The sequence below is a fragment of the Leucoraja erinacea genome, chromosome 1, assembly GCF_028641065.1.
Source record: "Leucoraja erinacea ecotype New England chromosome 1, Leri_hhj_1, whole genome shotgun sequence".
Taxonomy (NCBI): Eukaryota; Metazoa; Chordata; class Chondrichthyes; order Rajiformes; family Rajidae; genus Leucoraja; species Leucoraja erinaceus.
Window position 1 is genome coordinate 18519499 of NC_073377.1, and position 25324 is coordinate 18544822.

The window sequence follows — 25324 nt, forward strand, 5'->3', positions numbered from 1 at the left end:
TTTTTTAAACATTTACCAAGCCAATTAACCTACAAATCTGTATGTCTTTAAGGGCCTGTCCCACTTGGGTGTCATTTACGTGTCACGCAGCTGGCGCATGAAGATTTTGTACATCACAAAACACTGGGGCGCTGCGCGCGACCGCGCGTCACTGCCTATGTCACCATGCACCATGCGCGCGTAATGCACACCGTAATGCACGGCACAACGCGCGCGTAATGCGTCGTGACGCGTAAATGATGTTGCATTAATTACGCGCAAATGGCGCCCAAGTGGGACAGGCCTTTTAGAGTGTGGGAGGAAACCGAAGATCTCGGAGAAAACCCACGCAAGTCACGGGGAGAATGTACAAACTCCTACAGACAGCACCCGTAGTCGGGATCAAACACGGGTCTCTGGCACTGCATTCGCTGCAAGCAGCAACTTTACCGCTGCACCACCTTGACTGCACAATGTTGTACCCTTTATCTGTGCACTGTATTCATGTACTCGGGGGCTCCAACTTTGTGACTTTTGGGCCTGGAGCGGGGCCGTACATCGCCCGGCGCGGCCTTAAAAGGCCGTGGGACTTACCATCGCCCGCATGGGGCTTCGACATCGGGAGATAAATGGTGCAGGAGAGAGAAAAGACTTTGCCTTCCATCACAGTGAGGAAACTGTGGGTTACACAAAAAAGCTGTGATGGATGTTTGTGTAAATTGAATTGTTTGTATGTATTGTAGGAATTGTCTTTGTTTGTATGGCTGTGGACACGGAGTTTCGTTTGAGCCTCACTGAGGTTCAAACGACATGGAATAAAATATTGTATTGTATTGTATTGTATTGTCTCGTCTTTTCTCTGACTGGTTAGCACGCAAACAAAAGCTTTTCAGTGTACCTTGGTACATGTATGTGATAATAAACTAAAACAAAAAAAACCTCTAGGAATGCTCTAATATGCTGTTCCATGGGACGATATCTCATGATATTTGTTCAAGAAAAAACCCTACAACCACTGCTTTAGACATGAACGAAAGATCCCAAGTTTGCTGAATTAAGTATACCAGATAACATTTTTCTTTAAATCTCATAAGGAGAAGTTAAAACAAGTCGAAGCTAATTGTTCTGACAAGCAGGATTTGAATGTCTTTCACTGGTTCTAGGGGTGAGGTGGAAGGGGGTAATTGTTGAAGGACAGAATGATATCTTCAACTAGAAACCTTTTTCTGCCTTCGTCAGTAAAATAAAATAGAACGTTGCGGAATGCAGAGATGATCAGTGCAAAGAGAGATCCAGAACCATAATGGAACCGTTTGGTTGAGATGTTCAGATGAAAGGCAAGAACCATCTCTGGATAGTATTCTATATACCTTTGGAAATCCAAAATATATAAATACTGCTAATTAATCAACAATAATTATAATGATATAGATAACATTTTGGTCATTATGGAATGGAATACTTTATTGTCACATGTGACAAAGCACAGTGAAATTCTTTGCTTGCAAACCCAACGTATACAAATAGCGGCCACCTACGGCATTATATGTCGCAAATAGAGATTTTTAATAATTTAGAACCAGAAAATTATTAGGCCACCACATCAGAATGAAAATGAACTCTTACATCAAATTAATAATTGGTGTGTTTCCCCAACAAACAGTTGCAGGCATTATTTAATAAGCTTAAAACACAATTAGGCTTGATCATTATAGGCGAGGCACCCTGATTATCGATTACATATATGAAACATTATTCATCTGGTAACTATTCCTCACCATCATACTTCATTATTTTCTTTACACCCACTGAAAATGGAATGCATTCTTACCTGATCATCTACTTTCCTTTGAAGTTGTACAACTTTATTTTCCATTCCGCTGGTGAGTTTCTTGTAGTGCTCTACTGACTTTGCTTCAATCTTCAGTGTCTTCAGCTCACGACGTGCTTTCATCCGCCTAAAGCAGCACTGAAGATAAATGACTGCGTTGCGAATCTTGCAGAATCTCTTTCTAGCCATCCAGCCCCTTAAATTCTTCTGAATGACAGTGGCTTTGTGCTGGAGTAATAACTGAAAAGAACATTTCACAGAAAAAACATCAGGAAAAGCCCTGTGAAACAGTCTACATATACAACATGAAAGAAGGCAGGGAATGTACATACACACTCTGACATAGAATAGGTTTTGGATACACTCCCTTATTGTTCAAGTTCTCCAGTCTTTAATTGTTGGGGTAAAATCCCTTTAAAAAATAGAAAGGTGAAAAAACAGCTGTCTGCCTCTAGAATAAGGTACAAATCCATCATAGATTGAGAGGAACTTCACCTGCTTCCTATCATCTGCATGTATGTTCAAAAGGTAGACTTGCATTTTAGGGCCACGGAGTGCCTCAAAATGCTGTGCAATGTACTTCTGGGCATGTGGATTGTGTTGAGTATTGCCTGCTAATTATTCCTGGATTGAAGGGATTTTAATTATTTTTAACAATCCAATGCAGATTTGATGGAGTGAAAAGAAAAAGTGAAAGAAATATGTTGAACGTCACATAGTTGATATAAAAGTCACCATTCAGTGCCTTGATGCCCATTAAAACAGTTAAAGTGGAAAATGTGCTGCCACTTACAACTACATGAGCAAATGTGCAGCAAATGCATGAAAAATGTCCTCTGATATCTGTGGATTGAAGCTAAAATGTAATTCCCATATAGATGTCTTTAGTTTCCTTTAACCACAGAAGGGGAAGAAATTAAATAGAAAAACCTACTCGATTACTCCTAGAATCCATGGTGAACAAAACAGACAGGGTTGCACTTGCTTTGAATCTGTCCACTATCAGAGAATCGTACTATTGTCAGTGGAGAGCCATCTTTGAAACTATACCGAGCAATTGGCAAAACATTCTGTACAGGTGAGAAGGAGAAGACGGAAATGAACAAAGAAAAAACATGAAGTAAAAATGCCCAGTTCAACAGGTGGTACCCGATACTGCAAACCTGAAACTGCTGCAAATAAGTGATAATACACATCACAGTTAAAAGAACAATTGGAGACAGAATTGCAAAGTCTTGCCCCGTAATATTAATTTACACAAGGGAAGGTGCAGTGTTAAAAAAATGGGTGATTATTAATGAATGAGTTTCTAGTTTCAGATTACAGGAGACACAATCTCATTGATATTCTTTACTGTTCCATCACTCTACTATTATAGTCATAGAGTATCCTACAGTCGTACAGTGTGGAAACAGGCCCTTCGGCCCAACTTGCAAACATCAGCCAACATGTCCCATCTACACTAGTCCCACCTGCCTACGTTTGGCCATACCCCTCTAAACCTGTCCTATCCACATACCTGTCCAAATGTTTCTTAAACATTGCGATCGTACTTGCCTCAACTACCTCATCAACAAAAAGCTTTTCAGTGTACCTCAGTACTTTGGAGCACTCTTTGGAGCGCAGCAGGTTAAGGGGGGACTTGATAGAGGTCTTTAAAATTATGAGAGGGATAGACAGAGTTAACGTGGATAAGCTTTTTCCATTGAGAGTAGGGAAGATTCAAACAAGAGGACATGATTTGAGAATTAAGGGACAAAGGTTTACGGGTAACATGAGGGGGAACTTCTTTACTCAGAGAGTGGTGGCTGTGTGGAATGAACTTCCAGTGGAAGTGGTGGAGGCAGGTTCGATTTTATCATTTAAAAATAAATTGGATAGGTATATGGACGGGAAAGGAATGGAGGGTTATGGTCTGATGGCAGGTAGATGGGACTAGGGGAGAATAAGTGTTCGGCACGGACTAGAAGGGCCGAGATGGCCTGTTTCCGTGCTGTAATTGTTTTATGGTTACATGGTACATGTGACAATAAACTAAACTGAACTAATCGGACAGCTCTGTGTAAGAAACAACTGCAGATAATGGATAAAATCGAAGGTAGACACAAAATGTTGGAGTAACTCAGCGGGTGAGGCAGCATCCATGAAAAGAAGGAATGGATTCTGACAGCTCGGTCTATATACCCACCACGCTTTCTGTGAAAAAAGTTAACCCGCAGATTTCTATTTAATATTTCACCTCTCCCTAATGGGAGAGTCTAGGACCGGGGTTCCCAACCTTTGTCGTCCCGTTTACCCCTGACGACTTTAATAGAACATAACAATGTTATTTCACTTATTTATGATCAACTAATGATGGAAACGATACTGATATACCAGAACCAAACACAATCAGTCAATGAGAAATAATGTGTACAAATCCAGAATCAACAAATTTACCCCCTCGGGGAAATTTGCCCCAGGTTGGGAACCCTTGGTCAAGGACATAGCCTCAGAATTGAAGGACGTTCCTTTAGGAAGGAGATGAGGCGGAATTTCTTTAGTCAGAGGGTGGTGAATCTGTGGAATTCTTTGCCACAGAAGACTGTGGAGAGAAATTCAGTGGATATATTTACGGCAGAGATAGATTCTTGATTAGTACGGGTGTTAGAGGTTATGGAGAGAAGGCAGGGGAATGGGGTTAGGAGGGAGAGATATATCAGTCATGATTGAATGGCGGAGTAGGCTTGATGGGCCAAATGGCCTAATTCTGCTCCTATCCCTTATGATCTGATGATGGCCAATGTGCCAAAAGCATTTTTGAGCACCTGTAGTGCCACTTTCAACAAACAATGTAACTGCACTCCTATATCCCTCTGCTCTACAACACTACCGAGAGCCCTACCACTTAATAGGTTCTGCCTATGTTAGTCTTCCCAAAATGCAACACCTCACATTTCTCCACAATAAATTCCATCAACCAGTCCTCAGTCTACCTGGCCAACTGATCAAGATCCAGCTGCAATTTTTGACAACCATCTTCACTATCTATAACACCAGCCACTTTTGTGTCATTTGCAAACTTGCTAATCATGCCACGTGCATTCTCATCCTAATCATTGAAATAGATGACAAATAGCAATGGCCCCAACACTGAAATGAGGCACATCACTAGTCACAGGCCGCCAGTCCAAAAAGCTACTTTCCACCATCACCCTCTGTTTCCTTCCATGAAGCCAATTTTCTATCCATTCAGCGATCTCTCTTTGGATCCCATGGGATCTAACGCTCCAGAGCAGGCTAACATGCATTATATATTTGTAATGTAATAGAGCTGCTGAATCACACATCACATTAAATGTTTTGACTTTTTCTTTCCAATTAAAATTTAAACACCCAACAAACACTGAACATTGGGATAGAGTAGCACATTTACGTGGCAATATAAAATATAATTTCATGCACTCCCACTATGGAACAACAAATTATTGAATAAATCTTATTACTATAACTTCAGTGAAAGATAAGCCAAGCTTTCTGAAGGCAACTTATGAGAGTCATTGAAAAAGTGTTTTAATCTAAATTTTAATTGTAATGAGCCCAAGCAGGGGCTATAAAAGCAAAATAGGTTTTCAATAAAAAATGTGAAATATAAACTACAAAATTAACATCGTCGATATGAAGAAACAATGTAACAATACAGTTGGGTGTCAAACCCTACTTTGCCCATTAATCTGAAGCCTTAACTATGACATGTATAATTTAAATCCATGTTAAATAACTTTCAAATAGCGCATTTTGCTGGCACCATCTAAACCTAGTGTTCTGGCTTGTAATTTATCCACTATTTGGCTGAAGGCAAAGATGTGCAACTTAGAGGCCCTCAAAATTTAAATTGGACTGAACAACAAGGGAATAAATCGCAGAATCGTCCGTCTGCTGAGTTGTTACCAGTGTTTGGTAATGTTCCACATTACAATGATATAGAGTGCTCATAGTCGTACTAAATTTGCAAAATGCAATTGGGACAGAAATGACAACTCACAGAACTTTGCGTAAGAAGGAACTGCAGAGGTAGACACAAAATGCTGGAGTAGCTGCAGATGATGGTTTATACCAAAGATAGATACAAAATGCTGGAGTAACTCCGCACGTCAAGCAGAATCTCTGGAGAAATGGAATAGGTAACGTTTCGTGTCATGACCCCTCATCAGACACAGTCTAATGTTTCTGATAAAGGTTCTTAACCCGAAACGTCACCTATTCATTTTCTCCAGAGATGCTGCCTGTCCCACTGAATTACTCCAGCATGTTTGTGTCTGCTCGCAGAACCTTCCTTCTGCCTCAGGATGCCCAGAAAACTGTGCTGAAATGCAAATGTGCATTATTTTTTTAAAAGGAACAGTCACCCACACAGCTACTCCCTACTCCACATCACACCCGTTTCAGAAGCCTGCAAGAAAAACTGCTTCCCACCTCCTTCTGCTTTCAAGCTTTTTAGGCATACCAAAGCTACTTAGCAAGTAACTCATTGCTGAAATGCACAATGCTTTACCTTGCACCTCTGCTTTGAAAGGAACCATTTCCCTAATGAGAGCAGAAGTTACTCATGACTTCCCTGAAAAGGAAAATGCCTCTACTCTGTTTCTAATACACATCAATGGATGAGCCCTTGTTGTTGACCACGATCTGTGCATCACAGGCTCCCCACTGCTTCTCAGCTCTTGAAACAAATAATTAGGTGTCAACTCATTGAAATTAAATCCTCTGGTTGGGGACACAGATGCTTCTCATGAATCTATGCACCTCTGCTTTGAAAATATTCAATTTCCCTATTTTCATGAGATTTTGAAGATAGTTCCAAAGACTCATGACTTTTCTGAAAAGGAAAATGCCTCAGCTCTGTTTCGAATGGATGAGCCCTTGTTATTAAATAACGACCCCTGTATCTAGAGATGGCATCACAGGCCCTCTGCCCACATCTGTCTCCGATCACCCCGTTGAACCTAGAAGTCCAACATCACTGGAACAATTTTACAATTTTACCAAAGCCAATTAACCTACAAACTTGTAAGTCTTTGGAGTGTGGGAGGAAACTGGAGCACCTGGAGAAAACCCACACGGTTACACGGACAATGTACAAACTCCATACAGACAGAAGCTATAGTAAGGATCAAAGCTGGGTCTCTGGCACTGTAAGGCACCAACTCTACCGCTGTACCACTAAGCTTGTTCCTTATACCCACCACCCTCTGTGTGGAAAAAAAATGAGACTAAAACAAAGAGTTATAGCAAGGAGGCTAAAACTGACTCGACAATTTAAGTGTGGCCTCACTAACATCTTGTACAACTGCAACATAACATCCCAACTTCTAAACTCATTCCCCTTAATGATGAAGGCCAGAGTTTCAAATACCCACTTCACCATCCTCTCTATTCATGACACCACTTTCCGGGAACTATGTACTTGTACTCCTTGCTCCCTCTGTTTGACAGCACTGCAAGGGATCCTACCATTCCTGGTCTTCTTACTTTTATTTAAAAAATCTTTGTATGTTCTAGTCTCTTCCTATAGAATACGTTTTATTGTCATTGCACAGCAACTGTTCAACAACATTTCAGTGCATCTCCTTCAGTGGTACACAATAGAAGGCACAGGATAATAAGATTTAAAAGAACAAAAACACAATCAACCATTAACTCTCATATTACCGGCAAGATCAATAAATGAAATAAATAAATAGATAGTAGAAATATTGCACATTATATTGCACACTCCAGCAGACAAATTTTATATTGCACCACGAATTGTGTTGTGTTGCCCGTAGTGTTATCTATTTGAGTTTAGTTCTTTAATGGCACATGGATGGAAACTGTTAATTAGTCTACAAGCGCGGGCCTTCAGAGACCAGTATCGCCTCCCAGGGGGCAGCAGAGTGAAAAGGTGGTTGGCAGGGTGGGATGTGTCCTGTTTGATGTTTGTGGCCTGCGTTTGGACTGTTCGACCTGCTGCCCTCTGGAAGGCGCTATAGGTGCATCAAATCTAGGACAAATAGACTCAGGAATAGTTGTTTTCCGAAAGTCATAACTACTCTTAATTCACACATGCACTGACTTCACAGCCCAACACCCGGACTTCCATCTATTCTATCCACATACTGAAATTTGGAACTGTAATGTGTATTGTAACTGTAATTTTTAACATTTAAATTTTATTTTTTAAATATTTAATATAATCTTTAAACATCTGCCTAAGAATACTACCTATTCATCCTTCACCATTTTGCCTTTATAGATATGTATATAGCGCCGCAGAATTGTGCACCTATCCCCCCCCCCCCCCTTTGGTTTGTTTTCTGTTTCTTGTTTTTTGTACTAAATTATATGTATGCACTGAGTACGAGCTGCTTTTAATCTCATTGTACATGTATAGTGACAATAAATGGCATATCTATATCTATCTACTAATAAATAAACAAACAAATAAATAAATAAATAAATAAATAGATAGATAAATAAAAATAGATAAATAAGGAAGGGTCAAATAAGAAACTAACGCACATGTCTTTGTAACGTGGGAGTAAACTGGAGCACCCAAAGGAAACCAACATGATTATAGGGAGGACACGCAAAGACAGCACCTGAGGTCAGGATTAGAACATAGTTTTATCATCAATACCTATGCCTGAGAAAGTTGGATACTTACTTCATGGTACACCTTGCGGACAAACATTCCCCGGGCACAAGCCTGAATCGTGATGGCTGCACTGCGAAATTTCAAGTACCGACGGCGAGCAGCCAACATCCTGCATTGCTTCTGCAAAATTATCGCAGCTCTCGTTTTCCGCAGGAAGTCTGCCAACCTTGGGGTGAACAAAGAATGAATGATGAATAAAGCGTTACTTTGCATTGACCTGAACTCACCTGCTGCCAAAACACTCATCTGTCCTATAGACACCCCTCAGCCACTCGAAAACACATCAGGAGAGCTTTGTACTGTGGTGGTGCTCGATTAGATACTATCTTGTAGCTCCTGCAAGACGGATTGATTCCCGACTTGGGTGCTGACATGGAAAATAGGTGCAGGAAAAAGCCATTCGGCCCTTCGAGCCTGCACCACCATTCAATATAATCATGGCTGATCATCCAACTCAGTATCCCGTACCTGCCTTCTCTCCATACCCCCTGATCCCTTTAGCCACAAGGGCCACATCTAACTCCCTCTTAAATATAGCCAATGAACTGGCCTCAACTACCCTCTGTGGCAGAGAGTTCCAGAGATTCACCATTCTCTGTGTAAAAAATGATTTTCTCATCTCGGTCCTAAAAGATTTCCCTCTTATCCTTAAACTGTAACCCCTAGTTCTGGACTTCCCCAACATCGGGAACAATCTTCCTGCATCTAGCCTGTCCAACCCCTTAAGAATTTTGTAGGTGTGGAGTGTCAAGTGTGGAGTTGACTGTGTGGAGTTTGCACATTGCTCCATGTGACCAAGTGCTGGCACTTTCTGGAAATTATGAACTCTTAAACCTAGGTGTCTCATTGTTCAACAACACTCCCCAGGGCCCTGCCATTCACTGTGTATGTACAACCCTAGTTTAACTTCCCTTATGTATCAATTTGCACACGTCCAAGTTAAATTCCACCTGTCATTTCTTAACCCACTTTCCCAATTGACCGATGTCCTGTTTTTAAATGTAGCCAACCTCTTCACTATCCACTACACCACCAATTTTGATGCAAGATGCAAACTTACTAACTATGCAAACTTGCAACTATGCAAGATGCAAACTTACTTACACCTTCTTCATCCAAATAATTCACATGTGACAAGCAACAGGGAGCCCACCACTGATTGGAAATGACTAGCCTCCAATCTAAAAAATCCAATCTATCCTCCACTACCACCGTCTGCCTCCCCATCACTAAGCCAATTGGATAACTCACCCTAAATCTCACGTGTTCTAAAAGGCTCTCCTACATTCCCTCTAGTCCTCAAGTGGCTAGCTGCCTAAACCCGACATTTTCCTAATGTGAGGGGGGGATGGGAGGAGGGTGTCCCCCTCCCATTGGTACGGAACGTTTGCATTTTTCAGCTTGAAATTGTGCAATATGGTGCATACTGTGGCGAGTCTTTTAACTTACACTTGAATGCAATATATATGCTTTAAATTGGATTGGAGCGTTTTTGAAAGGGGGGAGGCTGTGCGATCACTGATCACTGGCCTTGGGGGTACCCAGTGAGGGAGTGGAGCAACCGAGTGGGGAGAGGGTGTGGAAGAAGGGTGTGTCCCCCCTCCCAGGATAGGAACTTTTTGAAATTTGATGTATTAAAATCATGTTTTAGTGCACTGTAAAAGTATGATTTCAATGTTTTTTGTATGAAGTATTTTTAAGAGGTAACTTTTTAAGGGGTAACTTTATCCACACAAAGGGTGATGGGTGCATGGAACAAGCTGCCAGAGGAGGTAATTGAGGCAGGGACCATCCCAACATTTAAGAAAAAGTTAGACTGATACATGGATAGGATATGTTTGGAGGTATGGACCAAAAGCAAGTGGCGTAGCTGGGACATGTTGGCGGGTGTGGGCAAGTTGCGCCGAAGGGCCTGTTTTCACACTGTATCACTCTATGACTATATTATACCTCCACCATGCATGAATGCTTCAAAATCAAGTGATCCAGTTTTATTGCCATATACTCAAACATAGAAAATAGGTGCAGGAATAGGCCATTCGGCCCTTCGAGCCAGCACTGCCATTCAATACGATCATGGCTATTCATCTAAAATCAGTACCTCTTTCCTGTTTTCTCCCCATATCCCTTGATGTCGCTAGCCCCAAGAACTAAATGTAACTCTCTCTTGAAAACATCCAGTGAATTGGCCAGCACTGCCTTCTGTGGCAGAGAATTCCACAGATTCACAACTCTCTGCGTGAAGAAAGTTTGTTCTCATCTCAGTCGTAACTGCCCCCCCCCCCTTTTATTCTTAAACTGTGACCCATGGTTCTGAACGCCCCCAACATCAGGAACATTTTTCCTGCAGTTACAGTAAGTGAAAATCTAGCAGGCAAGCAGGATGCTTTCACCAACCACCCCCATTTGAAGTCCACTACCTTCCACCGTATCTACCCAGTGCTTGGTACTTACTTCCAGCAGCCACTGGTTGTCCTCCAGGATGCACCGAGCCGCAGCCTGATCAATGCCGGTCACCTGGGCAAATTCGGCACAGAGACTCTCTCTCTCTCTCTCCCCCTTCCCCTTCCGCTCTCTCTCCTCTCAACCCCCCCCTCTCTCTCCCCCTCTATCTCTCCCCTCCCCCTCTCTTTCTCCTCTCTCTCTCCTCTCTCCCTCTCCAAACACTCTCCCCTCTCTCTCTGTCTCTCCTCTCACCTCTCTCTTCCCCCTCTCTCTCTCATCTCTCTCTCCTCCTCTCTCTCCCTCACTTCTTCCTATCATCTATTTCCTCTGTTTCTCTCTTTCCCCCTCTCTCTTTTACCACCCCTCTCTCTTCCCCCACTCTCTCCCATTCTCTCCTACCCTCACCTCCCTCTCCACCACCCCTCACTTCCCCCCCTCTCCCACCTCACTCTCACCCCTCTCTCCACTCTCCCCCTCTTCTCTTTCCCCATTCACGCACCCTCTCTCTCTCTCCCTCTCTCTCTCCCTCTCTCTACTGTCTCCCTGTCTCCTCCCCTCTCTCTCTCCACCTCCCTTTGAGAGTCTGTCCCTTCGGCACGGAGACTCTCGCGGCAGCGGCAGTGGCACAACGCCCCCGTTGCTCCGTGACTTGCACTGTCCGGAGCGCTCCATGGCCAGAGCTGCAGCGAGCGACACGTCAGCCCCACAAACATTCGACTGTCTAGCAAACGCTCGCCAGTCCCGGCTCCCCGCATCTGTTCCGGCCGCTGGTTCTGCTCCCATCCCTCCCTCAGCTCCGGCTCTCCAACACCCGTGGACCATGCAGTTTATCCGAGTTTTGAAATTATCGTTGATTACAGAATTTCTCACCACAGAGTGTGAAAAATTTCTGATCAGCGTGAGGGCGTGAGAGTTTGCTTGAGGGCGTGATTCTCACGCTCAAAGCGTAAGAGCTGGCAGCCCTGCTTGTGTGGCATCCCTTTATCTGCGAACAACCTCTCTCAATCAACCACTGCAAGTTCCTGTTGAATGCCATCAAAATTAGCCTCATCCCAATTCCGGACTTGAGCTTGTGGAACCGTCCTATCTTTATATAATTATAACTTTATAACAGAGAATGTTAAGAGCCAGAAAAAGTTTATTGTTTAAAAAAAGGCTAAATATGATTCCAATCATCCCATAATATAATTTTTGAAGAACAAGCTCAGAATCTGAAATTGATTGGGCTCTCAAACCGGGACAGATTTGAGAGTTGAGGATAGAGTGTGGGATTTGGGAGCAAGACAGTGCATCAAGGGATTGAGGGTTTTTTTGAGGAGACAATGATGATAATTGATGAGGGCAGGGCAGTGGAAGTTATCCACCTGTACTTAAGCAAAGTTTTTACAAGATGCCTGATTGTAGGCTGATTCAGAAAATTAAAACACATGGGATCCACAAAGAGTTGGTAACTCATAAAAGTTATGCATTTATATTATTTTCTGTGGGGTTGGTGAATCGACAACTAGAGGGCTTAAATTTAAGGTTAGAGGGGACAGATTTAATAGGAATCTGAGGGATAATGTTTACACAGAGAATGGTGGGTACATGGAACGAGCTGCCACAGGAAATAATTGAGGCAGGTACAATAAAGACACATAAAAGGCAGTTGGACAGCTACAAGGATAGGAAAGGTTAAGAAGGATCTGGCCCAAATGTGGGAAAGAGCAAGCATAACTGGGCACCTTGATCAGCATGGATGAGTTGGGCTGAAGTGCATATTTCTGTGACTGTTCAAAATTCTGTTTAACGAATGCAGCAATATTGAATAAAATATTTATATTGAATAATTAATATAGTAATGAATATGAATATGGAGGCCAGCTCTCCATATTCACAGTGGACTACTGCAGAATGGAGAGTTCACACAGCAGACTGGTGACAGGATGATCTAGCCCAATGTCTGTTATGGATATAGAGAGCTGGCCTCTCCGTCAAAGCATGTCGAGACCCGGCCAATGCCCCAGGCATTGGTTCCCAAAGTTCTTGGACCTAATGGCCTTCTGACAACTCTCAGCTGCCAAATCACTGATAAACAAAAACATTTGTTTAAACTGTCCAAATAGACTTAGATAGTTTAAAAGAAATATGTGTGTATATATACACACACACATATATACACACATATATATACATATACACACACACACACACACATATACACACATACACACACACATATATACATATACACATATATACATATACACACATATATATATACATATACACACACATATACACGTATACATACATATATATACATACATGTATACACACACACATACCTAGTATACACATATATATATATACATACAAACATATATATATACATTATGTGTATGTGTATATATATATATGTGTGTGTACATATATATATATATATATATATATATATATATATATATATGTGTGTGTACATATATATATATGTGAATATATACACACACACACACACACACACACAAAACATTTTTTTTTCTCATTTATTATTTTGTTTACAGAGTATTATGTTTACGTATTCGGTTGTGCTGCAGCACAACGTTTTTCCTTCCAATATTTATTATGTAAAAGAATATGTGTGTTTATGATTGTGTTTATAGTTTGTTTGGTTGTTTGTTTGTCTTTTTGCACAAAGTCCGCGAGCATTGCCACTTTTCATTTCACTGCATCTCGTATGTGTATGTGACGAATAAACATGATTTGACGTAAGAATTTCATCGTTCTATCTGGAACATACGGCAATAAAACACTTGACTTGAATTAAAAACATTAAGGCAAACTAACATTACAAAAAAAAAATCTGCTTTTATCAATAGACAATAGGTGCAGGAGTAGGCCATTCAGCCCTTCCAGCCAGCACCGCCATTCAATGTGATCATGGCTGATCATCCCCAATCAGTACACCATTCTTGCCTTCCCCCCATATCCCCTGACTCAGCTATCTTTACGAGCCCTATCTAGCTCTCTCTTGAAAGTAACCGGCCTCTACTGCCCTGAGGCAGAGAATTCCACAGACTCACAACTCTGTGAGAAAAAAGTGTTTCCTCATCTCCGTTCTAAATAACTTACCCCTTATTCTTAAAATGTGGCCCCTGGTTCTGGATTCTCCCAACATTGGGAACATGTTTCCTGCATCTAGCGTGTCCAAACCCTTAGCAATCTTATATGTTTCAATAAGATACCCTCTCATCCTTCAAAACTCCAGAGTGTACAAGCCCAGCCGCTCCATTCTCTCAGCATATGACAGTCCCGCCATCCCGGGAATTAACATTGTAAACCTATGCTGCACTCTCTCAATAGCAAGAATGTCTTTCCTCAAATTAGGGGACCAAAACTGCATACAATACTCCAGGTGTGGTCTCAATAGGGCCCTGTACAACTGCAGAAGGACCTTGTTGCTCCTATACCCGACTCCTCTTGTTATAAAGGCCAACATGCCATTCGCTTTCTTCACTGCGTGCTGTACCTGCATGCTTACTTTCATAGACTGATGAACAAGGACCCCCCCCAGATCCCGTTGTACTTCCCCTTTTCCCAACTTAACGCCATTTAGATAGTAATCTGCCTTCCTGCTTTTGCCACCAAAGTGGATAACCTCACATTTATCCACATTAAACTTCATCTGCCATGCATCTGCCCACTCCCCCAACCTGTCCAAGTCACCCTGCATTCTCATAGCATCCTCCTCACAGTTCACACTGCCACCCAGCTTTGTGTCATCTGCAAATTGGCTAATGTTACTTTGAATCCCTTCATCCGAATTGTTTTATTCGGGATCGTCAGTCCTATTTACAGTCCGACTCCTGCCTCGAGCTCATCACTGACATGTTGATTTGCCGTGCAGGTCTGGAAGAGGGGAATGTGCTGAATGGGAGTGGAGGAATATTTATGGTTCCCTATGAAATGATGGGATTGTTCTTCAAGCGATCAGAATGGACCTATTGAGTCAAATGGCCTCCTTCTGTGTCATTTTTTTTGATATGATAATTATTCTGATAATCAACTCCTATGCTCACTTTCTGAAGCTGCTGTCCGGGTCTTGTTTGGTTGCTATTGTTATTGGCATCATTCACACCTAATGACACAGTAAGATCTTGCAAATAGCTCTTACCTGCGTGCCTGATAACCTCGAACGTATCTCTGAAGAGTAATGGTGGCCTTCTTCAGCCTTCTGTACTTGACTCTCTGCAACCAGCCCCGGACTGTCTTCTGTATCATCATGCATGCGGCTCGGAACTTATCTGCTCTGAGTTTTTCCAGGTACGCTACCTGACCAGCACGGAAAAAAATCTTGGTTTTGCCAAACTGGAATTTATCAGGATCCTGATGAAACGGAACAATGTAATACATTGACAAGATTAAATGATTTGGAATACCAAAGGCAGGATATGCAAACACAGCAAAATAAAAAAACTTGGACCATCAACTGTAGACTTTGGCATGAGAGACCGTCCAACCTGCTAACAATGACTGGCCCTTTAATTACGGGGCAACTTGATTACCTTGATAACAACGTCCAGAAGCCTCCTACAGGTCTCTTTCTTATCATTTAAAATTATGTTCTTCTTCGTCATTAGGACCCGATACCTGTTGAAGAATTCATGGTAGGTCCACCTATCAAAAACAAAGGTTATTAGGTATCCAGGCAACACTACTTCCTGCGTTTAATATATGTTACTTGAGTTTTGTAACATGTACCGAGGTACAGTGAAAAGCTTTTGTTGCATGCTAACCAGTCAGCAGACAGACAATACATGATTCACAGTGGATGTTAAGGTACATGCTAAGGGAATAAAGTTGTGCACGATAAATCCAGTAAAGTTAATAGACAATAGACAAAAGGTGCAGGAGTAGACCATTTGACCCAGCACCGCCATTCACTGTGATCATGGCTGATCATCCACAGTCAGTACCCTATTCCTGCCTTTTCCCCAAATCCCCTGACTACACTATCTTTAAGAGCTCTGTCCAACTATCCCTCGAAAGCATACAGAGAATCGATGTTCACTGCCTTCTGAGGCAGAGAATTCCACCCTCTGTGTGAAAAAGTTTTTCCTCATTTCCGTTCTAATGGCTTATTCTTAAACTATGGCCCTTTGTTCTGGACACCCCCAACATCAGGAACATGTTTCCTGCATCTAGCGTGTCCAAACCTATAATAATCTTAAGGGTTATTAAGTCCGATCAAAGGTCCGAGGGTCACCAAAGTGGTGGATTGTAGTTCAGGATAGATCTCTAGAGGTGGTAGGATGTTTCAGTTGCCTAATTAACAGCTGGGAAGAAACTTTGCCCGAATCTGGAGGTGTACGTTTTCACATTTCTATACCTTTTGCCCAAAGGGAGAGGGGAGAAGAGGGAATGGCCTGGGTGCGACTCATCTTTGATTATGCCGCTGGCCTTGCCCAGGTAGAGCGAGGTATAAACGGCATCAATGGAAGGGAGGTTGGTTTGTGTAATGGTCTGGCTACAATTTCTTGTGGTCTTGGATGGAACTGTACCCAAGCCAAGCTGTAGTGCATGTCTATAAAATGCTCTTTAAGGTGTATCAGTTGTAGTTGGTGAGAGTCGTTGGGGACCTGCCGAACCTCCTAAGGGGAAGTAGAGGTGTCGGTGTGCTGTCTTGGCCATTGTGTTTCAATATGGGTGGTCCAGGAGAGGTTGTTAGTGATAATTACTCCTAGGAATTTGAGGTTTTCAACCATCTCCACTTTGGTGCTGACAATGCAAACTGGTGCATGTGCACTGCTTCACTTCCTGAGTTTGATTACTGTCTCCTTTGTCAAGTTGACATTGAGAGAAAGGTTGTTGTCTCGACACCAGGACACGAGGTTCTCAATCTCCTTCCTGTACTCCATTTCATCATTATGTGATATCCGGCCCATAACGGTGGTGTGTCTCCCCCCCACACACTCCCATTGCGGTTCCCCCACATCGGGTCCTCCTTTATTCTCCATTATCTGTGCTCCATTACAAATCACCACAAAAATCTCAGAAATATTCAGCAATTTGCAGGCTGTTTGTCCTGGTGGATCTTTCGATATGAAGCTACGGATATACAGAAAAACAGAATGTAAACAAATGCTAGGTGGATTATTTTAAGAAACAAAACCAAACTTAAAATAACAACCATACTTACAAACCAAGCAAACTGCTCAGTAAAGTGCAAAGTTTAATTGCAAGAAAATAATAATTCTAAAATTAAGGTGAAGAAGTGAACAGGTGAACCACATGGAGCCAATTATAATGGAATTTAGAGCTAAGTTCCCAAGGAGGGGTGGGAGATAGCAACCTTCCACCCTGTTCCGACAAATGCAATCAACCCGGTGTGCACAATCAAACAGATCAAATAGAACAAGTTGGCCTTTAGGCTGTGCACGCAAGAAGAAGTTCCCAAGGCAGATCATTGAAAATTGTTTCAATTAATAAAATTCCAGTATCAAAAAACAATTGTGATTTTCTGTGGCGAAGGTGGTGTGCCTCTATATATGAATAATAAGGTGGCAGTTAGCGGAAATAAACCTGCATAACCTAAGCCTCATTTGCTGTATTTACATTGTAATTGTCTAAAATCTGCTTGGGTATAGTCAGTTTTTAAAAGCCATGGGGAAATCACATGTTAACTTGTAAGTAAGGTTAGCAGACTTCATTTGAAAATCACTGAGTTAGAAATTCTGTGTCTTTTTTGATCAGTTCAGAGCCACCAGCAATATCATTTTATCAATCATCACACTTACTCCACACGATAAATGGCACAGAAGCTGCAGTTATCCAATATAAAAATAAAGTTTCAGTAATTCAATTTCTGCAGCTGATGAAAGCACTTGAGCAATAACTTAATTGTAGCACTTTCTTCAGAACAGGGAATAAATTAACACCAGTAAATCCATTTAAATGTTCTTTTGAGAAAATGATAACATCCATAATTTTTAATAAAGAGAAAATTAATGTTTTGTAACCAAAGAGAGACTTTAAAAATGATCAGTTGTTATTCAGTCTCCACTCCTCAGAGACTCTATCATGGACTTCTCCAACCTGTTTACATCACTCAAGGAAAGGTTGGTTTTTATTCTGTTTCTCAAGCAGGAAAACCTGACTAATGTACGTGCTTCTTAAACTAATTGCTTTTCTTGAGATATTATCCTTTTTCAGGTGTCTCAGATAAGGGGGATTTTGAAATGGATTACCTACCATGATCAAATGAGTTATTTGAAACAGGATTCGGTAAGACATTATGGGCATTTCAACAGAATTAGACATTTAGCAAGTGATTTTCATAATGATCCAGCGAGGAGATAGAGGAGACTTAAAGGAGTTTTTAAAAGTGGAAATTACTAAAAAATAAAATCACATTTACTGTTTGTGCATGCATACAAGATCCAGTGAGAACTGCAGAGGTTTGGCTCATGATGCCCCTTAAAGATAAAATATCTTGCTGACATCACAGTTGATGCTCCCATGAGATGGAGCCTCTGCAGTAGAGGAGGATTAGGGAGGACAGCACTACAGCTTGGAGAAGCTTTGCAGTAAACTTGTCTTCTGGGCTCAATCTGTAAGTGAGCTGCGTTGCCACTGCAGTGATTGCATTCATTCTGGTTCAAGCTTTTACCAAAATCTTTCAGCAGTTTATCGCAGATTTTTCAACAAAAATCTCGTGGGCAGTGAGAAGTATGGACTGAATAGCTCCATATACGTACAATACCCTCAAATGTTATCCATCAGTTAAGATTTTATTGCATGCACATGGGTTTTAGGTTGACCTCAGCACAAGCATGAGCAGTATGCATACCGAGATGGATATCCTGCAGCACTAATACGGATGGTCTCCAACACTCCACAGGCCCGGAGTTGCTGTACAGCCCGTGCTGGATCAAACCTGCAACAGAGACAAGCATTTTACAAACATTCTTGATTAATCATTCCTTCCCATTTACAGTTTAATTTGCAATAGGAAACTGGAATGCTGGAGTAACAGCAGGTCAAGCAGCACCTCTGCCAAAGGTGCTGTTTTTAAGATAAGACATAACACCAACACGTAAAAAGAAACAAAGTGCTGGAGGGTCAGAGAACATCTCAGGAGATCATAGACTGGTGATGCTTAGGTTGGGATCCTTCTTCGGACTGCTTGTCAGTAGGGTTGTCCAACCATCTGTCTATCAAACCCTCTTCCCCTTGCCTATGTCGACCTATTGCCTGCCATGCTTTACCCTACCTCTCCCTGTTTCCAGCTTTCTTCTCCCCCTCCCCCTCCCCCCACACAAAATAAACCGGAGAACATTTACACAAACTTTTATCACACACAAACACATCCATCACAGTGACTCCTCCACATTCCTCTCTGTGATGGAAGGCGAAAAAAAGTTATTTTCCTTTCTATGCTCTCCCACGGTCAGGGGCCTCAAGCCCTCCGTTGAAGGGACGATCTTGACTCCGTAGCCGGCAGCGTTTGGGCCCTTCGTAACGGGGCAATCAGCTACCGTATCAGCGGGATGTCAGCTCCCCCGCACCGGTGATCAGACCCCGGGTCAGGGCTGGTCGAGCCTCTGCGTCGCTGGAGTTCCAGACAAGCCTCTCCCGAGACTGTGAGCTCTCGATGGTAAGTCCACAGGCCGCGGTTGGAGCGATCCCAGGCAAGGGATCAGCTCCGATGTTAAGTCCACGCTATGGGGCTCAAGTCAGCACGAGGAGGCCTCCAGCTCCATTGATGGTAGGCCGCAGAGCGACCGGAGATGCGATCCGGAAAAAACAAAAAAAACTAAAGAAATAAAATTAAAATCGCATCCCCGGCAAGGTAAGAAACTGAAAAAAAAGTTTCCCCCTCCCCCCTACACAAAATAAACCGGAGAATATTTACACAAACTTTTATCACACATTTAAAAAAAATGTAAAGATGTAAAAACAGTCAGACTGTTGGCGGGGCTGCCAATCGTGCGGCTCCCCTGGTGTATGTGCAAGCATGTGCAAGCTTCAAAGACCAAGATGACAGTGTCAGGCATTATCCTCTGTGGGCAGGAGACACTGGTCATGACTAAAAACCCTCTTTTCCCGGCAATGAATAGGTCAGAAATGTCAATAATTCATTGTTGCAAAGCACTCAGGGACATCCAGCAGTTGTGGAAGGCAATATAATGGATGCACGAGAAACACCTTATGAGCAATATCATATATGCTTGATTTTGGTGTGTGTTACAGGTAGAGCATGTGTGAAGAAAATTGATGTCGAGAATATTACAGGACGATCAGTCTGAAGAAGGGTCTCAATCTGAAACGTCACCTATTCCTTTTCGCCAGAGATGCTATCTGACCCGCTGAATGACTCCAGATTACAGGTAGATCATGTAGATTACAGGCAGAGAGGGCCTGTAAATCTGGCCGCCCGCAGCGGCGACTGCGGAGGTTTATGGCCCCAACCACGGGGGAACAATGGAGGTGGACTGCCTTCCACCACAGTGAAGAATGCTGTGGTGGATGATTGTGTTACATTTTTATTTTGTATTGTGTGTTCTTTTTAGATTGTACCGCAGCTGGCAAGTTCATTTCACTGCACTTTATTGTGTATCTGATGAATAAATTGATTGATTGGTTGATCGTGTTTGAAGAGAATAGATATCAGGAATATTGACCATATGTAAAGAAAATGAATATCAGCAATATTCAAAAGGTTTATGTTCTTACTAATTCATATCGATAGAGGAATAAGCCTTTGTCAAGATCACAAGGTCCTTGCAGTACCATGGCTTGAAGAAAAGATTATTTTTCATTAAACACAATAACCTTGTACTTATTCCCATTATGTTTGTGCCAATAAAAACCTGACAGGAAACTATAGGTTTTTCTGGCCTGAAGAAATATATCAAGCTTAAGCACTGGATTGTTATTTTAAGAAAAATGCTGTCAGAAAATAACAAAATTGTCTCAATATTTTTAAGCTTTGTCAACAAGGCAAGTAATCAGAAACCGTTAAAAGTCCTCAGTTCCCAGTGTATGTGAACTGTTTACTATAAACTGTTACCATTGACAACATTTACTGTGAGGCTAGAAGTATGGTATCAGATAATATGTGGGGACCATATTAACCGTTGATTGCAAACGTTCACACTGCAAATTCCCGGAAACACGCATTATAACAAACCATAGGGAGGGGTGGCGGGACAGGGGTTGGGGGTTAGAATAGTGCCTCTTATTGCCGATTGTCCACTGTAACTGAGTAATGGATTACAGAGTAATAGAGTATTATTTCATCGCATGAGTAGTACAAAGAACTGCAGATGATGATTAATACACAAAAGGACACATGGTGCTGGAAGGAGTGATTTAGCAGGCAGTATTTCTGGAGATCATTTCTGGTCAAGACCCATCTCCAGACTCTCGGTCTGGAACTGGGCCTGGAATCCAGGTGTGTTTACGGCCCTGGCCGGGAGCGAGGTGAGGAACGGCGGAATCATTGTTGGGTCCCGCGGGCGTCCGGAATGCAGGTAAGGGTTGGCGGTGGTGGCGGCAGGCGTGGCCTGGAAGCAGCCGAGGAAGCCGTGTGGGCTGGTGGTGGTGGTGGCGGCAATAGGTGGGGCCTGGAAGTTGCCGGGCAGGCGGTTCGGGCTGACGTCAGCAGCCTGGCCTGGAAGTGGCCAGGGAGGCAATGCGGCCTGGCAGTGAAGGTGGTAGGTCTGGCAATGCGGCCTGGCAGTGAAGGTGGTAGGTCCGCCGTACCCAAAATCCGTAATAAAGAAGTCCTTAATAACAAGGGTTCATCGTATACAAATATTGTTCTAGTATCAGAAATGTGATGATCTCATCCATTTATAAACACTACCAAAAAAAAGGATATTAATTCAAAAAACTATGTTTGCTTGTTGGCAATTTTGAATACTTGTTTGCAGAAGTCTTTGAAAGAAAAATAATGAAAGAAAAGATAGAAAGTACAAACAGGACAAAGCAATGCAGCTCCCTCCAATCTAATCCTCGTTTTTTAGACCACACCCGAGGTGTAGCGTACCTTTATTACTACACTAATCTTGGCGATTTTATTAAAAAAATGTTTTTCACTGTACCTGATACACATGACAATAAAGAAACTATTGACCTATAGAAACTTACAAAATTCTTAAGGGGTTGGACAGGCTGGATGCAGGAAGATTGTTCCCGATGTTGGGGAAGTCCAGAACAAGGGGTCACAGTTTAAGGATAAGGGGGAAATCTTTTAGGACCGAGATGAGGAAAACGTTTTTCACACAGAGAGTGGTGAATCTCTGGAATTCTCTGCCACAGAAGGTAGTTGAGGTCAGTTCATTGGCTATATTTAAGAGGGAGTTAGATGTGGCCCTTGAGGAATCAGGGAGTATGGAGAGAAGGCAGGTACAGGATACCGAGTTGGATGTTCAGCCATGATCATATTGAATGGCGGTGCAGGCTCGAAGGGCCGAATGGCCTACTCCTGCACCTATTTTCTATGTTTCTATGTTTCAATTACCCTTATTTACCTCCCTCTGACCTAGACATTATCTATGGTATTGCAATCACTGGTTGAATCGCTGCCTTTAGTGAGGGCAAGTCCTAAATTTTCACCAACTCTTGAGTTATATTTTTAATTTGAATTATAATACACTACTGGCGATGATGAGTTAACCTCCCTTTTTCATCTCTAGCATTATTATATCTGACAATCGGCACAGGTCAGCAACATGGCATCTGGATACAGGAGGAGGCAGGAAAGGTGCTGGGTATCACATAGTACACAGTTGGAATAAATGAAGGCAGGGGAACAACCTCCTCTGGTGACTCGTGCCATATACCCACGACCCTCACACAGAGAGTGGATGTGTCTTGTGCCATATACCCACGACCCTCACACAGAGAGTGGTGAGGATAAGGATCTACCTGTCAGAGGAGGTAGCTGAGGCAGGTACTATAACAACATATAAAATACATTTGGACAGGTACAAGGATAGGAAAGCTGTACGGGGATATGGGCCAAACATGGACAGGTAGGACTGGTGTAGATGGGGCAGCTTGTTCGGCATGGGGAAGTTCAGCCAAAGTTTCTATGTTGAATGACTTTATGAAATGGGTCTTTATCTGGACGAACGTAACTACGGGATTGCTACAAGGTTCAGTTCTTTGCCCTCAATTATTTACTATTTACATTAATGACTGGAGATGAGACCAGAGTTTGCTAATTACATTAAAAATGGGTAGGGGGGCATGTTGCAATGAGGACATTTGGAGTTTGCAATAGGATACAAATAGGATTGAGCAAGTGGATGGAAACGTAGCAAATGGAGTTTAACGTGTGGAATTGTGCGATTATGTACTTAGGTAAGAAATCTAAAGGCAGACTATTATTTAAACAGAGAAAGATTACAGTTGGGCAAAGTAAAGAGGGATCTAGTTATTCTAGTTCATGAAACACTGATAATTAGTAGGCAACAAGTGGTTACAAAGGCAAATGTCTTTCAGGCCTTTATTGCAAGAGGGGTTGGAGTTTAGAAATAGGATCATTTACAATTCCACAGGTTACAGATAAGGCCACACCTGAAACATTGTGCACAGTTTGGTCTCATTATTTAAGAAAGAATATACTAACATTGCCAGCAGTCCAAAAGAGATTTGCCAGACTAATTACTGATTTGAGAGGGTTGTCCAATCACAAGTAGCTAAAGGAATTACATTTATACTCCATGGAATTTAGACAATTTCATTGGAACATACAAGAGGGCATGACAGGAAGGACTTTGAGGCGTTTCCACTCCTGGAAAAATCTTGAATGATGTGATATGGTTATAAAATTAGGGGGCAGAATTTTAATCTGAGATACCTTGGAACTTCACACAGGGGGTGGTCAATCTCCGGAACCTTCTGCCACAGAAGGAATGTAGTTATGTACGGTAATTGCTTAAAGAAAGGGTAAATACATTTTTGAAACACGAGGGAATATGGAGAACTGGCACAGAAGAGGAAATGAGACCCAATGCAGATCGACAATGACTTGGTCGTATGGATTCAGAAATGGCTTAAGGCCCTGTCCCACTTTCCCGAGTTACTCACGAACTCTCCCGAGTTTTCCCCTTGATTCGAACTCGGGGAATGTCTGGTAATGTCGGTAGCGTGCTCGTAGGAGGCCGTAGTAGTCCGTAGATGTTTCGTAGCGGCTCGTAATGCCAGCCGTAGGAACTCGGGGCATCACGCAAGTCAGGACGTTTTTTCAACATGTTGAAAAATGTCCATGTTAAAAAAATACCCCCGAGTACCTACGAACGGTTATTACTGTAATTCTCCGAGTTCGAATCAAGGGGAAAACTCGGGAGAGTTCGTGAGTTACTCGGGAAAGTGGGACAGGGGTTTAACTAATAGAAGACATAGGGTTGTTGCCGAAGGACATCATTGAATGAATGAATAAGTTTATTGGCCAAGTATTCACATACAAGGAATTTGCCTTGGTGTTCCGCCCACAAGTGACAACATGACATACAGTGACAGTTAAGAATTATACATAAAACATTAAACAATAATAATAAAAAATTCTATGTCCAGTGGAGTTCCGCAGGAATCTGAGCTCCGACCTCTGTTATTTGAGAATGACTTGGATGTGAATATAGATGGGCAGTGAGGAAGGCTGTAAAAATCTATACAGTAGGATATAGATCAACTACAGAAATGGGCGAAGAAATGGCAGATGGATCTGCCCAAGTGTGAGTTGTTGCACTTTGAGAGATCAAATGTAAGGAAAGGTAGGTGCACAAAAAAGCTGGAGAAACTCAGCGGGTGCAGCAGCATCTATGGAGCGAAGGAAATAGGCAACGTTTCGGGCCGAAACCCTTCTTCAGACTGTAAGGAAAGGTATATGGTTGATGGCAAGTCCCTTAACAGTATTGACACGCAGAGGGATCTTGTGATCCAGGTCCATAGCTCCCTGAAAATCGCACGACAAGTAGATGGAGTGGTAAAGAAGGCTTATGGTATGTTTAGTTGAGTTTTGTTTGGAGATACAGTGCAAGATAGAAGCAGGGCCTTCAGCCCACCGAGTCCAGGCCAACCATCGATCACCATACACTAGTGTGAATGTTAGCCCACTTTCGAATCCTACACACTGGAGGCAACTTACAGAAGCCAATTAACTGAGAAACCTGCACATCTTTGTTCACCGATTGGGGGGTTGAATATAAGAGTCACAAAGTCATGATGCAGCTCCATGAAAAGCAGAATTTCTGCAATTTTATCAGCCACAATATACAGTATTGCTTTATAACACCATGGCACATTACATAGATTAACCCTGCAAGTAATCCATAAAACATAATTTCATTGGAGATTATACTCTGGTATTGCAGTTCAGTAGTACTCCAAGTTCAAATATATAT

General features: G+C 42.3%; 1 protein-coding gene across 1 annotated transcript in view; it reads right to left on the bottom strand.

Moving 5' to 3' along the window:
- The window catches only part of myo5b (myosin VB), a 244990-nt gene that overhangs the window by 53135 nt on the left and 166531 nt on the right, over positions 1 to 25324 (bottom strand). Inside the window, exons 17-21 of the mRNA XM_055660264.1 lie at positions 18760 to 18846; positions 15476 to 15587; positions 15085 to 15296; positions 8496 to 8652; positions 1811 to 2050 (exon numbers count right to left, since the gene is read on the bottom strand). Of these exons, the coding sequence (XP_055516239.1) occupies positions 1811 to 2050; positions 8496 to 8652; positions 15085 to 15296; positions 15476 to 15587; positions 18760 to 18846 (808 nt within the window). The remainder of the gene's footprint in view (positions 1 to 1810; positions 2051 to 8495; positions 8653 to 15084; positions 15297 to 15475; positions 15588 to 18759; positions 18847 to 25324) is intronic.